Source organism: Pectinophora gossypiella, chromosome 5 (assembly GCF_024362695.1).
Source record: "Pectinophora gossypiella chromosome 5, ilPecGoss1.1, whole genome shotgun sequence".
NCBI lineage: Eukaryota > Metazoa > Arthropoda > Insecta > Lepidoptera > Gelechiidae > Pectinophora > Pectinophora gossypiella.
Genome location: NC_065408.1, coordinates 3923637 through 3939985, shown reverse-complemented (window position 1 = coordinate 3939985; position 16349 = coordinate 3923637). Strand labels below are relative to the sequence as shown.

At 38.1% G+C, this 16349-nt stretch overlaps 1 protein-coding gene across 4 annotated transcripts in view; it reads right to left on the bottom strand.

Moving 5' to 3' along the window:
* Nucleotides 1-16349, bottom strand: part of LOC126366651 (elongation of very long chain fatty acids protein-like) — a 61710-nt gene that overhangs the window by 8955 nt on the left and 36406 nt on the right. The window contains exon 1 of one of the 4 annotated variants that reach the window (XM_050009851.1): nucleotides 7230-7302. The exons of 2 other annotated variants lie outside the window; for them this stretch is intronic. Coding sequence is in view for 1 of the 2 variants with exons in the window: in XM_050009846.1 (XP_049865803.1) it covers nucleotides 4689-4731 (43 nt within the window). In the remaining variant the exon portion in view is untranslated. Of the gene's footprint in view, nucleotides 1-4688; nucleotides 4738-7229; nucleotides 7303-16349 lie in introns of those variants that run through there. One more of the 4 variants, XM_050009846.1, reaches the window with a different exon arrangement.

The following is a 16349-nucleotide window of genomic DNA, read 5'->3' as shown; positions in this document are numbered from 1 at the left end:
TTTAGTAACTTGATCTGACAAGAAATTCTCAAACATTTTTAGTTTTATTTTACTATTATTATTTGCATGTTATATAAATAACTAAAAATTTTCTGCAAACTGTGCCATTTTAATTTTTACGTAAATACTAAATGAATGAATAAGCGGCTGAGCTAGGTTGACCTCACCTACCCTCGGTCTTAATTTAGTCTTCAATCGTATGGTCGTGAAACGTCACACACACAGATGCGCGTGTACGATAACGTCAATGTGTTGTGTCTGTGTATGAAGTGTCCGTGCTAAAGTGAATGTGGGCGGGCACACATAGACATAAACATAAACATAACACAGCCTATATACGTCCCACTGCTGGGCACATGCCTCCCCTCAATCAACCGGAGGGGGTATGGAGCATACTCCACCACGCTGCTCCAATGCGGGTTGGTGGAGAATCATAGAATTATGTGGGTAAAGTACGGTCTTGCCGATTTGTAAATAAACTTAGACCTACCATACTGCTTCCATTCATTTATTTATTTGAATAACTTAAGTCCGCCACCTGTTTCATGTTAGAAAAAGTGTGGGCAGTAGCGCTATTGAAACAGAGTTTTTGTTCTTTATTTAAAGAACCTTAGTATATTCAATATATAACATAAATAGCGTATATACCTCTACGTCCCTCAATCAACCGGAGGGGATATTGAGCATACTCCACCACGCTGCTCCAGTGAGAGTTGGTGGAGGCATTTAGGCCAGTAGCCCGGGACCAACGGCTTAACATGCCTTCCGAAGCATGGAAGTACTATCTCAGAAATGTTAACGGTTTTTTTTCTCTTTCAGAAATTTTACAATTGCATTACTCATACCAGTCAATAAGTTTTTGCTGATATATAGTACGATTTGTATACAAAAAAGATATTGATATTATACGTATAAAGAGAGTGGGCGGTGGTTTCATTGATAAGTACCAACGTAGTTTTTGTTATATATTTAGTAATTTAGTTTTTGTGTAGTATAGTTAGCCTAGGTCATTGAATGGTAGTTCCGGGCGTACGAATAGGTCTACGGTACCCTCCACCTGTCGTAAAAGGCGACTGAAAGGGGACACTGGGGATCGTGAGTGGTAAGGGCGGGGGCCCGATCCGCTCAACACACGATCTCCGGGAAGGACGGCAATGCGACATGGCCTCGCATTGCTGTAAAACTGGGATGGCGTAAGGGTGGGGATCTACCCCGGGCTTTAATAAAAGCAAGTGCGAGGGGAGCACCGGTGCGCTCGGCAGAGATCCCGGAGCTCCCTGACATGCACAGCAGAGGGCCATCGGAGGGGTTTTAGTCGGTAAGAGTCCCACATAACCTCGCTGCTCCCCTAGGCGACGAAGTATGCATGAGGATTTCCAAAAAAAATGTCATTGAATGGTAAGTTAAAGTATGTATTGTAGAGTGATGTGTCACGCTTACGATAAAAATGTTATAGAAACGTCATCTAGTTATTTAATTCATTCCGTTATCCTCCTAAAGAAAATAAAAACAGTGTTACGCAGTACGAATTAATAATTAATTATAATTTTATGGTATAATTATTTAAAAAAATACAAAATGTCACAGTGACAATGCAGAAGTGTTAATGTTAGGTGGTGACCAATTTAGCTATCAATATGTATAAATAATATTCCACTTGATATCAACTCAGAATCTTGGTCTGAATCATCCCTCAAAATTTTCATTACGATGCCACTAACACGCTGTAGGTATATAAAAACGCTTAACTTGTTAGGGTTCTTACGGGCAAACTGCAAGTTGTGAATGGCAGAAGCTACTTCAGCCGTCACCACCTGTCGACGGCTGCCGCCGACAGGTGGCGACGTTTGCAGTTGCGGCGTGTTTCGTCCGTAAGATTTGTCGCCTGTCAACGGCAGCCGTTGTCGCCATTTCGACGCGTCGGCGACAGCTGAAGTAGCCTCTGCCGTTCACAACTTGCAGTTCGTCTGTAAGAACCCTTACTGACTGACTCACTCATGTCAGAAATCTCAGAAACTACAAGTGCTAGGACTCTCAAATTTGCATGGTGTTTTTCTTTTTATAACGTAGGTGATCACTACGACTAAAGAGGTAATCAGAGGTGGCAAAGTTAGTATGAAACTTCTATAGTTTTAATAGGAGGGTTCACGCGAACGAAGTTGTGGGTAACAGCTAGTATGATATATCATTTGGCTATATAAATTTCTTCACTTAACTCTAAAAATAAGCAGTCGTTCCGCTCAATAAATCTCTGATTCGCGCCAATGACACAGGACTGTCGAAATGACTTCAGTTTCTTCACCTGCTGACCTTGAGATTGCTTATTGCTCACTTTCCTAGACTGCATCGGAATCTGCATTGTAGAAAGATTACTTTCAATAAGATTGCTACATGATTTGATTGATAAGAAGTCACTTGCTTCAGACGGGAACTACCGGATCTGCACCAATGAGTTATTAGTTCATCTTAAGTACAGTTTTCACTAATACTGTTGGCTCGACCATATAGACGATGATACGGCTCACTACCTATTACATTAGTCTAACAGAAAGCTCGGTGAGGTGTGGTTACTTAGTTCATTTTGGGTTCAGCTAGGAAGATACCTACACCCGGGGAGACAGAAAACCCGTTCTGCGTCTTCCCGGGGGTTAGTCTAAAACTACCAAAGGGATTAAAAACGCCACAACGAAGCAATTCGTCTGAAATAGTAATATTGCAATTTGCCATTTGCTTATATAAAAGCTACTGTAAAAGTAAGTGCGCAATGCAAACAAATGTCAAATATTATTTCACCAAGATCGGTATGTTGGAAAAATCGACTGGGGGATTTTGTCGTCTGGTTTCTTCAGGGACACATGTCGCTGGATAAAATGTCCCTCGGGGACAAGACATTACCCTTACGATCAAGAATATATTATTATTTCAGCTACTTATCGTCAAGCACATTGAAGAGTTAACTTAAACTACCTAATTATGTCCTTTCTGACATCAAGGATTGTTTATAGGATCGATAGATAATCTATCTATCCAACTGACTCATCTATTTTTGGGAATTCAAGAAAAGTTTGCACCTAGGAATTGTTTTTTATCAAAAGAACTATAATATATACTTTATAAAACCGGAGAGGAAATATGCTTGGCCATCTGATACGATAGGATTCATTTATAAAGTACATCATAGAAGGAAAAGTTGATGGAAAGAGAGGAAGGGGTAGACCTAGGAGAACATTTATGAAACAAACTAAAGAGAGGGTGCGGGTCGAGTCGTATCAGGAGGTGAAGGATTTGGCGGAGAGAAGAGAGGAATGGCGATTACTGCACCGACAAGAACGCAGCTCTTAAATAATGATATACTTATATTCCAAATAAACGTAAAACAGTTGATGGTAGGGCTGGCAGAGGAAGACCGAGACGGACTTACGATAACCAAATTGGAGATGTCCTTAGAAAAGGTTTAATACGATCTACTCTGAACCGGCGTGCGTGTATGAAGCGATTGATGAATGTGGAGGAAGCAAGAGAAGTGTGTCAGGATCGAAGCAAATGGAATTCTATAGTATCTGCTTACCCCGGTGGGAAATAGGCGTGAGTTTATGTATGTATGTAAACGTAAAAAAATACGAATACTTAGTTGGTACTTTAAGTGATGAGCATAACTTGCGTATGGAAATATGTTTGACTATTTTTTTTTAATGTGTATGAACCTGACTATTTTATGTAATATACAAAAATTACGCTTACTTCACCGCAAATACCGCAATTATGAAATGAGGATGACCAAAATACGTCCATAAGTAGACCATCCACGACGGTTTTTTTTCTTTTCTAATTATCATTAGTTTGACAGGTCCGGTAGTTGCAGTGGAGTTTAGCTGTCTTAGCCGCACACCCCGAACACTTCATACAAAAAACCTCGTTTTACACAGACACTACACATTGACGTTATCGTACACGTGCGTCTGTGTGTGTCTGACGCCATATGATTGACGACTAAAGTAAGACCGAGAGGGGGTGAGGTAAACCAAACTCAGCCGCTGGTGCGGAGCAGAGTTGCCGTTTTTACGTAGTAAGTATTATTCCTTATGTTATGCCGTAAGCCCCAGGTCATGTAGTACCTGACGCCCCTTTCTTAGTACCAGTATGGGTTGTGGTCAATGACCGACTTCATTAACCCTGGTGTCAGGGTTACTTTTGAGTCGCCAAAGATCCCTGACATGGTTCATGTAACAACTCACATACTTACGTAAATAGTAGCCGGAACCCACTGCTTAATGTGCCTCCCAAAGCAAGGATCATCTTACTTTCAGAGTATCGTGTGATCTACTTAGTGAATTTCGTGATGTCTTCACCAAGGGGGTTAAAATGGCCACATCGAAGCAATACATCTAATAAAGCAATATTGCAATTTGACATTTTCGCATATAAAAGTAAGTGCGCAATGCAAACAACTGTCAAATAGTAATATTGCTTTTTTAGATGAATTGCTTCGATGTGGCCGTTTTAAACCCCCACGAATCGAACCCGAGACCTTCAGTTCAACAAACGGATGTTGTTTATACATAACATACCTACATAAACATTTATGTCCCAACGGGTAAACAGAGACTATGGAATTCTTTTTCATCAATCATTTTATTCCCGCGCGCTGAAGCAAAGAATTTATAAGGAAGTATTTTATATAACTTTACCTGTATAACTTTGTCCTTCACCTAAGTACACACGACACGACATATCTAGACTTTAGCAACGCCTAGATGACTGAATTGCGACCGGACAATTGCACAAGGGTGATATGCTATGCAATATTGTGTTTTATGTGCTAATGTTACAAAACTACGATATGTCACTCTGTGGGTGTTATGGAAAATGTAATGTATTGTTATAGTGGTTTGTTATATTGTTATGGGTTCAGGCTGGGTATAGACTATTCTTAGCATTGTGATGCTAGAGAAATTCATAAGTTATCGGGTATGCCCGCAGTGTGCCTCAGGTTAGGGTGTTGTCTGAGAGAGGCCCGGAGTGGGCCGACCACGTTACCGACGAGGTATGTATCGGGAACCTGAATTGTTTACAGTCACCCTATGGCCCTGACTCCCGCAGACACCTCACCCGCCGCCTCCTCCTCATAACCTTATCCGCCGGGACGGATGATCGACAGCTGTTAATTTTAAAAGGAACGAGTGAATGAACTTATAACCCGGGCGAATAAAATAACCATCTCGTTGATATGCAACCGGTTTGAAGTGTGATGTCAACTTAATTCTGTAGGATTACCTATTGGCCAATGTAAAATTTTAAAAGGGTTATTTTTTCTGCTTATATAAGACGTGTGTTCCATAAATTTTATGCTTGTCGATTACCCGCCTCTTTTCTTTTCGGCATAAGAAACTGACAGGTACTGACTTAAAATAAAATCAGATAAAATTAGATGGAGTGTACAGGAATCAGCACCAATATTAATTTAAATTCAATTTATAATTTTATTATGATATGGTTTAGTAAGAAACATTACATCCTCCGTGGTTCAGTGGTTTGAGCGTTGGGCTTATGATCCGGAGGTCCCGGGTAAATCCCGGTGGGGACACATCACAAAAATCACTTCGTGATCCCTAGTTTGGTTATAGGACATTACAGGCCGATCACCTGATTGTCCGAAAGAAAGATGATCCGTGCTTCGGAAGGCACGTTAAGCCGTTGGTCCCGGTTACTACTTACTGATGTAAGTAAATAGTCGTTACATGAGCCATGTCAGGGGCCTATAGCGGCTCAATAGTAACCCTGACAGGGTTGATGGGGTTGGTAATCCACCTCACAACCCTCACAATAGGAGAATGAAGTAAGAAACGTTGTAAGTATAACATTTAGTATAAGCTGGGATAACAACCGGAATGAACATATAAATAAATAAAAATATCTACGCCATTTCGAAACTGCATTTACTTATTACAAGTTCGCGCCCTTGCTCGTATTTTCTTATCGACTTCGATCAGAGTAGTTATTTTTACTGCACTTACTTAACTGTACTTACATGATTAACATGATTTGGTGTTTTCAAAACACGAACGTATGATCTGTACAGATAATCAAAGAGGCAAGAGGCAAAGTGCGCTATAGCTTGTAACTAGAACAGGAGGCAGCATAACTATAAAGAAGCTAAAAATGACTTAATTCATTTGACATCATCTCTGAGAATAATCATTTTTTTGGTATTTTTATTTGATGCTAAGCTACTATTTCATATTATTTTTCTTCGTCCAGTATGTCGAGTCTACTGGAGCGAACCACAAATTACTATAAGAAAAGTTTTTAAGTATTTATTTGATCAATTATTAATGTGGTTTGTTTTTACTGGCAAGCCAAAACTATGCTTGGCAATATTATAAATAATTTAGGGTAGTATTGATAAACTAAAGGTCAGACAGACAGTCGCTTCTGTAAAAACCTCAACCTGATTAATAAACTAATCTCAGCCGAGACTGCCCTAAAAACCATGCTCAAGTCCCCGTTTTTATAGAGTTGATAAACGTTCGTCAAGGACTTTTATCTCCGAATGTGAAAACAACTATCTACCTGCATAATGAATAGTAGTTTATAAAATATCTCTTCTATGTCTTAATTTTGCATTTCTTTCTAAGTGGGTACTTACTAAGTTTTAGCCCGTTTTTTTTTTCAAATGAAATACTTTAGTCTCGGCGTATACGGACCACCAACTATAGCTATTTCTATAATTATTATTCTTGTTGAGTAAGTATGCTAAATAAATAAAAGGTAACCTAGGTGTGCTACTGTCCGCCTGATAAGTCTTAGTTAGGCTATCGAAACTTTTCGGCTTATGATAAAAGGGTATCTAAATATTTTGAACGCGTGGATGGTATTGACGTAAAAGTTTATGAATTTCTTGATTTTCGACAAGCGTGTGGGATTATAAATAAGCAAATAAAAAATCTGACATTAAAATCAAAACCGGCAGCGATAAGCAAGAGGACCAAGAAAGCTAAGACGACAATGATTAACTCCTTCTTCAGTATTTTTTTCCGTAAAGAGATTGTTTCATTTGATACCTAAATCATTTCATCACTTATAATCGTACGTCACTAGATAGCCATAGAACGTACTAGAATAATCGAGAACCCGTGTCCACCAGACTATTCTTTATTGCGAAATATAATCATAATTATAGAGTTACGCAGCTAGACAGACGTAATTATTTTACAACAAACCCCACTCACCACCTAAATTCTAATCTCCAAAGACCGAAAACCGTTCGTCCTTTGCCGATTTACAATCACTACAAAATGTTAAGACACCACCACAGGGTTGTGAAACCGCCGGCTCGGGCCCGTCGGCTCTCAGTAGTAAGCGAGCTATCGAGTAATTTGTGCCACTACACCACTCCTGCGCAACGACCTTCGAACGGCCTTGGGTGAGTTGCATCACTTTAACTTGACCTTGTCATGTCGAAAGTTTGCTTTTAATATCGTGTCTTAAGTATGTTTTACCAAATAGACGTTTGGATATTTTACATGTTTTTATTCAAAATGTGTGTTGGAAAATCTTAATAGTGAGCTGTGAAAAGTTGGTATGCGTGCGCACGCGTTTCAAAGCTGTAAAGTTTAGGGTGAGCGCGCGAACAACGCTAAGTAGGTACGTACCTACCGGCCACTTCAGTCGAGGACAATTTTTGTAGTAGGAAAAACGCGTGTTCTGTTTTTGGATTCGGTTAATGGTAGTGGATTCCTTTATATTTTTAACTGACTTCAAACAGAGGGGGTTCACAGTACCTTTTTTATGTTAGTTATTTCACAATTACAACATTTAAAAGCGCTTTCGAAAATTCGTTTTTCTTTGTAATTAGTAAAAAAAATAAAAAGCGTATTAAAATATATTTAGTACCTAATGAACCTAACATAACATAAACTTACAACTATCAGAGAAAGGTACATCCATCGCAAGATGAACTAAGTATCCACACCTCACCGAACTTTCTGTTAAACCAACCCTCTACTGAATCTCTTAAGTAAATATAATAATTATGAACTGTCAGTCAGGCTTACAACCCTTTTTATAAACATTTATAATGTATGTTAATCAGTTTATCCTTTAACGCATCTTCGACTTCAGTGGTGGGGATACCCTCCCCTCTACTTTCATTGCAAAAACATAACACAATCGTGGAACATTCTAAAACCAAATTAGTCCATACAAATGTCTAGATTCTCATCGTTCTAACACTTATGCCTTCAATCTAGGTCGATTTTGTTCTATTTTTTATACATAAGTCTGTTTTAGTAACCGTTCTATTTAATTATATGACTTTGTATGTAGAAATTGTTTTTTTTTTAAAGAACGTCTAGGGCCCTGTGCCGAGGTTTTGCTTGCAGCTTCTTTTCCCCGACTATACGGGTTGTGAGAAGCTGCAGTAGTTTTAGGCGGATGAGACGTTCGTTACGTAAAAATTGACGATTCAAAGTGGAATTTGAAGAATATTAGTCTTTTGAATGAGAGACTTTCCACGCTACCAAAAATAATATAAATACTGCTGTCCAGATTCAACGTGACAATTACCAATTTCCTCACACTCGGGTACATCTAATTTAATCTAATCTAGCCTACAAGATCCCACTGCTGGGCAAAGGCCTCCCCTTCCTCTTTCCATTTTTCGCGGTCCTGTGCGTATTCCGGCCAGTCCCTCCGGCAAACAAATAAATAAACAAACAAGCGTCCAAGTCGTCACGCCATCTCTTTTGAGGTCTACCACGACGCCTGTACCCGCCATGAGGCACCCAATGCGTGACTATCTGTGCCCACCGCTCAGGTACATAATTATTAAAAAATATTATGTAATGACAGAAGCATATACCTATAAAAATAATTGTTGCTTGATATTTGGATCAGATTATGCATACAATTATGTTGCTAACTATATTTCTTCTCTTTATCAGGATACTAACGGATGGAAGATGTATTGTATCTTGGTGTTATAAAAAGGGTCATCATTTTATATCCAAAAACAACGATAAAAGTAGCATAATTTAAGTAATTATGTCTGTTATCCATGAAATTAGAAGTTTAAACGAAGGAAAATCTTTACAGCGCCATCTACATTATTTTTGGAGAACGTAGCCAGGATAGTCTCTCATTAGATTTAATTTGAATAGAAATTTACTTATTCATAGTTGTGTAGCATCTACATTATAAAAAATCCATAGTAGATCTTAGAAATAAATCAGACTAATTATTTCAATATCTGCCCGAATGATAATTATAATCAATATTTGAATTCGACTTCAAAATTATTATCTAACTTCAAAATCTAGTTATTTGACTTCAAAACTGTAATTCAATGATATTAGGTTATTAATGTTTAGTTGATAATTTGATCTAGGTAAAATGAAAGGGTATATAGAATTTCGTAAAGGACAAGTTTGGCTGTAAAAGGACATGCCTAACTAGTTTTGACATGAATACCTAAAAAAGAATATAGATAGCGCTGTATAGATTTTTGTTCGTTTCATCATCATCGTCAATTTAACATTTAGCATTTTCCATTCCAGTCTATCAAAGGTCAATTCCTTGACTTCCCTATAAGACACGACGTTAACCTTTTCTTTAATATGTTCCATGTAAGCTCTTCTTGGTCTTCCCCTTCCTCTCTTTCCTTCTAGTTTTCCTTCTATGATGTTTTTAATAAATTCGTTGTTTCTTATTAGGTTTCTTCGTTTAACCTCTCATATGCCGAGATACCAGACTAGATTAGAATAGATTTTACATTGTGTCTGGTCGAGATCCGCGTTCCGGCGTTTAAGGGGTTAACCATCTAATTTCATGGACAACAGACATAATTCATCTGTTATCTTTGTTTTTGGGTATAAATGATGACCCTTTTTATTTCACCTAGGTACAATAACATCTTCCATCCATTATTATTCTGATCAAAATAAAGAGAAGCAACATAGGTAGCAACATCTAAATATATAAAAAAAATATTTATGCTTCTGCCATTACATTGTATTTTGGAATAAATATGTATCTACCCGAGTAATGAGAAAATATTTATTACGTTAAAGCTGTACAACGCCATCTATATTATTTTTGGTGAACGAAGCCTGGAGTCCCTCATTGATATTCAATGAATGCAATAGCTATTTTATATCCGATCGGTATTGCTTGAAGGTGCATTGACCTTTAGGTAAGTGACGACAAAACGGCCTTCAATAGTATGCAAGTAGAAAATGCAACGGCATTTTACTCTGTCATGTACAGTCATGAGCAATATAATGTACCCACTTTAGGACTCTGTCGCACTAACATATTTGACATTTAGTGAGACTTACAGTTCAATTTGTCAAAACACATATTAACGCTTGTGACCGTACATTGTGACTAAGTACATGTTCTTTTTTTAATACCTAGTTAACTGGCTGAAAAAGTTTTTTTTTTTGTTTTAGGAAGATTTAAAATTTACTTAAAGGTATATTATCTGTAGGCACGGCGTTACGCCAAAGTACATGTGAATATAAAAGTGCGGTTTTCATTAAAAAAAAACCCCAGACAGAATTTTCAAAAATCGCCTTCTACATTATTAAAAAACTGCGCCCACTTTTAAGACTATATGACTATATTGTGCATCAGCCCTGCCAATGTTATTTTTTCTAAGAGCCATATCGCACTAGCGGGTTAGGCTCACAATCTGAAGGTCCGCGTTCGATTCCCGATGGGGACATTGTCGGAATCACTTTGTGACACTAAAACGTTGGTTGTCCCCTTTTATAAAATGGTATCTAAATATTTTCTGAAAAGATAGCAATAAGCACATAATTATAAAATTCTATGTTTTTCTTCGCGTCCCTGACAGAACTTGGAAATAACCTTATGAGGTTCTAGAAAACGCAATGTTATATATTACCATACAACAATATAAACTCAAGCATAACAACCACATATTTTCTTAATTTTCGTCACGTAGCAGTATGTAATTAAATACGTTTATAATTAGTCTACAGTCGTTAGGAGCCTTTTTATTGCAAACCATGTCAAGGTCCATTCCCAGTCCGTGACACTCAAGAAGTACATACTCATTTCTAGGGTTCATTAACCAAAGGGTAAAAACGGGACCTATTACTAAGACTTCGCTGTCTATCTGTCCATTGAAATGTCCGATAGTCAGTTGAAATTTTCACAAATTATTATATTTTTGTTGCCGTTTATGGGGAGCTCCTATACAACAATAGCGATTATTTGTCCTTTTTTCACGTCACGACAAGTGACTTATTGTAGATTTGCCGCAGATGGCATTAACTACTTGGCCGGACAAATGGAGAGCGCTGAGGGCTCTCACCCGGTACAAAATTTTAGACAACAGGCCTGATGGAGCCCAGTTGGGCGCAAACCTCTGCTCAGGGCGTCGTCTGAGAGGAAGAATATTTGAAAGAATTAATTCTTCTTTGCGAGTCGATGGCGATCGAAACTAAATTTTTGCTGACTAATAATTGGCCACGCTTACGGCATTGTCAGTGGCTTCGTAAAGGTCTTTAATAGTGCAGGTATTAGGGCACTTAGGACAGAAGAAATAATAATAAGCTGTTGTTTACCTAGTTATGGTACGGAACCCTACGTGCGCGAGTCTCTTCGTGGTCGGTTTTAAGATATCACTCACATGATCTATTTCGTAATTTGTAAGATTTAAAAATAAAAAAGTGAGATTGAATCTAATGTACCTACGGGTTTTTTGGAGCGTGATTGTAGGTACAGATTGATGAACGTACTTTATTTACACGTATCTTTTTGTTTCGAAATGGAAAATGCGTCGAGCTAGATTTAATTCTGATGTGAGGAGGACTTATTTTGTGACTTATTGTAGATTTTCCGCAAATGGCATTAAACCAAAAAAAAATCAATGACCAATGATAATGGCATTTTTTTCATATTTTTTTTTGTATTACTTGGTAAATAAGGAAGCGCTGAGGGCTATCATCCGATACAAAAATTAAGACAGGAAGCCTACGTGTTCAGTTGAGTGCGATCCTCGGGTCAGAACGTCGCTTGATAGGATTATGTGAAAGAATTAATCGACTTTACTGGGCCAAAGAATTCGCCTTTGATAGACAAGAATGCAGGATGCTACACCGACAAGAGCGTGGCTCCGATAACAATAGACGCTGAATGAGGGAGCTGTTAAAACTGTATACGATGATCCCTAAAACAAATTATTTTATTAATCTGTTATTTATATGAAGATAAAGATTTTTATCGTGTATAGTACAGGTAAAGGTACAGTTATAAATAAATTAGCACTTATAGTTAATTACGTCTCAGTAAATTTTTCCTTTGCAGGCATATGTGTCACATTTTACACAGGCTATAAAATAACATAAGAAAAAAAGAGAAAAAGATCCCTGAAACACTTCTTCTCCGTACGATTATTCTCAGAGTAGATGGAAGCTGTGTAGATAATGATGATGAGAAGTCGAGGGTTGTTTTCTTCCAACCAACTGCATTATACATTGGTTAGGACTCTACAAGCTGATCACCTGATTGTCCGAAAGTAAGTTGATCCGTCCTTGGGAAGGCATGTCAAGCCGTTGGTCCCGGTTACTATTTACTGATGTAAGTGAGTAATCGTTACATATCATATCAGGGGCTTTTGGCGGCTCAATCATAACCCTGACACCAGGATTGATGAGGCTGGCACAATCCACACGATAAGAAGAAGAAGACCAGAGTCCGTGTCACTGTTTATTTATTTAATTTATAAAATTGCCATATAAAAATACTAACCTGTGTTGCTAGCAACAGAAACAATTGCTTTAAAAGACAATGCACTTGCCAAACTTATCGAGAGCAAAATTACTCCGTGCTCTACTTAGCTCTTCTCGATTAGATCTAAGTTAGGTACACTAAAATTGCAATAGAAATACCCAGTGATTGTTTTAATCCATTCTTCATGCTTTGACTAGCACCAAACGCAACTGTATTACGGCTGAAACGGCTGTCATTATTTGGCAAAATCAGTCGCTTGCAATTAGCAAACAGTTTACAATGCTAAAGTCTTAAGTAACTCAGTTGAGTACAGTTACACAAATGTCTAAAATAATTGCCAATCTATTCGTCTTTTTATTATAAATAAGTTCGCGTTTAATCACAATCTCACTCGATGGCAAGATTTTCCGCAAATGACATTAACGACTTGGCCGGATAAATGGGAAGCGCTGAAGGCTCTTACCAGTTACAAAATCTAAGATCACAGGCCTGAGGGTACCCAGTTGAGCTCGAACCTCGGCTCAGGGCGTCGTCAGACCGATGACTATAAGCGCTGAATGGTGAAATCGTCGACCACTCCGGCGGAGTCGGTATCGGGATTTAGAAGTGTTTATTGTCTCGAGCTGATTAGCCGCCTCTATGGCTAGATTAATCGGGTCGGCAGGATTATATATTATATCCTTCGGACACCGATACTTTTCAATACCGACCCTAAGAGTGATATATTCGGAAGCCGCAACTACCAGGGTATTTGGTCCGGAGCAGAGTCGAATCAGTTGATACCTGGTGTTACAACTTACCTAATAAATGCCTGTGCAGTCTAGTTTTGATGATTTCAAAATTGTATTTTATTAAAATGCATGGATTTCTTTCGTGGCGTGGATTTTATTTTAAGCCTGGTATTATCTTCGGATATTTCATTTCGGAGGTATGTGAACTAACTTATATTGGGTTGGTTTTCCCTTCGCAAGTTGGAAGGTCAGACAGGCAGTCGCTTCTGTGAAAAAGCAGGACCTGTGAAATCTTCAGATTAGGGAATCGAATCCTGTAGAAAACCGGGATAGCGCTAGGGAGCAGATGATTATCCTTAATCTTTGTTTTGTAATAACGCGGGAAGTGCTTCTGATGCCATGCTTACCCGTATTGAGTAGCACCTGTCAATCTTAATAACAGCTAGAACGATGTCAAGTTACGTATGTCGGTAAATGCATTGCCACGTGCTAACACTGACACTCCGTTACCCATCTCATTCATTAGGACATAGAACTGTCACTGATGTAACTCACGCTTGGTTGTATGGCTCGATCTTTCTGGGTCAAACGTTTTCAGCTCTATATTGTTAAGCGAAAATATCTGATTTACGTTTTGTTCACAACAACGTACATCTTTGAACTTTTGTATACCGTCCCCACCAGCGATAAGATAGTCATTAGCAATGTTTCTAGTTTAGTCTCTTTTATAACTGTTTTCTTTTATTTTGATGTAATAAAGTGTATAATAATTTAACGTATTAACAATATCGTCATTAAACTCTTAACGCCGAGATTTCCAGACACAATAGTTAAACAATGGGTTTTGGATTTTAAAAGAACATTCGGATTTACGACTTTAAGACCCACACTCTTGTCGGTGTAGCATTCTCCATGCTACGTTTTAGGGAATTATAGGGCAGTGGTTTTTCTTTTGCCTTCCGCAATTAACAATATACCTAATACGAATTACAAAAAAAGAAACTTAATCAATTTGAACAAAATGTGGCCTTATTGCTTAGATATCAATTTCATCCAGGAAATCTATGGTGTCTACACTACACCACTGCAAATGTCAAGAGAAGACAGGCCTGCACGTTTTTGTAAATGGCAGAACACAATCTTGCGAAGCCTGATCACAATTCTGCCAAATATGCCTAAGTTAGTACCTAAAATATCTACTCAAAATATTTTCACGAATCAATCGATCAGTCAGTGAACCGCTATGACATAATTATTAAGTAACTGCAAAAAACGACAACAATGCAACGGAAGACAACTTTTAAACAATTTATTAAATTGACTTTACTGTTTTGCACAGATCAAGAGGTAGCCTAACAATCGTTAAGCCTGAATGTCTGTGGTAATTCTAAATGTGGTTGGACAATTTCATTACAGTGAACAGTCCAACTTCGTACGATATTGTTGAAAATAACGTTTTTCTCAAAGTTGCATCAAAAACTTGCATTCGAGATCCCGGTGCGGGTGATGAAACTACATTGTATTAACTCACTGGCCCTATCTCGCTAGGACACCACTAGGTCACCATTTGGACACCACTAGGACACCATGGTAACACAACCACCATCCCACGACCAACCAAATGAATGCTGTTGTATATGTCAGTTCTATTCAGAGGCGGAGAACAGATATCCCAGCATACCACTCGCGTCATATAGGATACTGCGCGACGGAAGACAAAAAGGGAAACCACTGCCCTATTTTTCCCTAAAAAAAGTAGCATAGAGAATGCTACACCGACAAGAACATGGCTCTTAAATTGGTGATGACTTAAATTAAGAATAAACTTAAAAATTACACATTCAACTACGGTTTCAATTGAGGATACACATACATACATAAACTCACGCCTAGTTCCCACCGGAGTAAGCAGAGACTATAGAATTTCATTTGCTTCGATCCTGACACACTTCTCTTGCTTTCTCCACATTCATCAATCCCTTCATACACGCACAGTCAGAGTAGATCGTATTAAACCTTTTCTAAGGACATCTCCAATTTGGTCATCGTAAGTCCTTCTGGGCCATCTTCTGCCAGCCCTACCATCAACTTTCAATTGAGAAGATAATACATACATACATACATAAACTCACGCCCGTAATCCCTAATGGGGTGGGCAGAGCCACAAGTAATCAAAGACAACTTGCAGCCACTGTTGATACGAAGTCCAAAGATGGATATGATGAACCTTATGGTGATAAGGGATCAGCCTACCGCCCATTACATTAGTCCATCATGTTAGAGGACACAATCCCTCTGTCGGTTTAACCCTTTGTCGGGTGTCGGTGTCGGAGAAGATAATAATGTTATAAAATATTCACGAGTGTTTGAATTTCGAACGAAGAACCCTTCTACATTTAGTAGTAAACTAAAGTTGGTCAAATCTCAATTATACGGTCACTATTTGTATATATTTACATTGTGGCCGTCTTGGCGATATCACTGACCGTTTACAAAATATAAAATACAAATATTGTACACATATAACCTTCAATGGAACTAAGTAGTCACTCCATAATATTGCAACACGGTATTGCAACACTTTTGTCTATTTGAAGCTAGAGATCGTCTGGTATTATCGATTAAATGGCAAGGTTAGTAAGGAGAATATTGAAGAAGTCTAGCTTTCTAATAAGCATGTTCTAAATTCTAAGTATACTAAATTATCTAACCAATGTCTGAGAATAGATTGCATATTTAGCTTGTTGAAAATAAATAGGGTAGCATTTATAACATAATATATTTAAGTAAGTATTTACCTAAGTACTTATATCAGTTTTGAGCTAAAAATTTATAAAAAAAGAAAAAAAAGGAATCTGA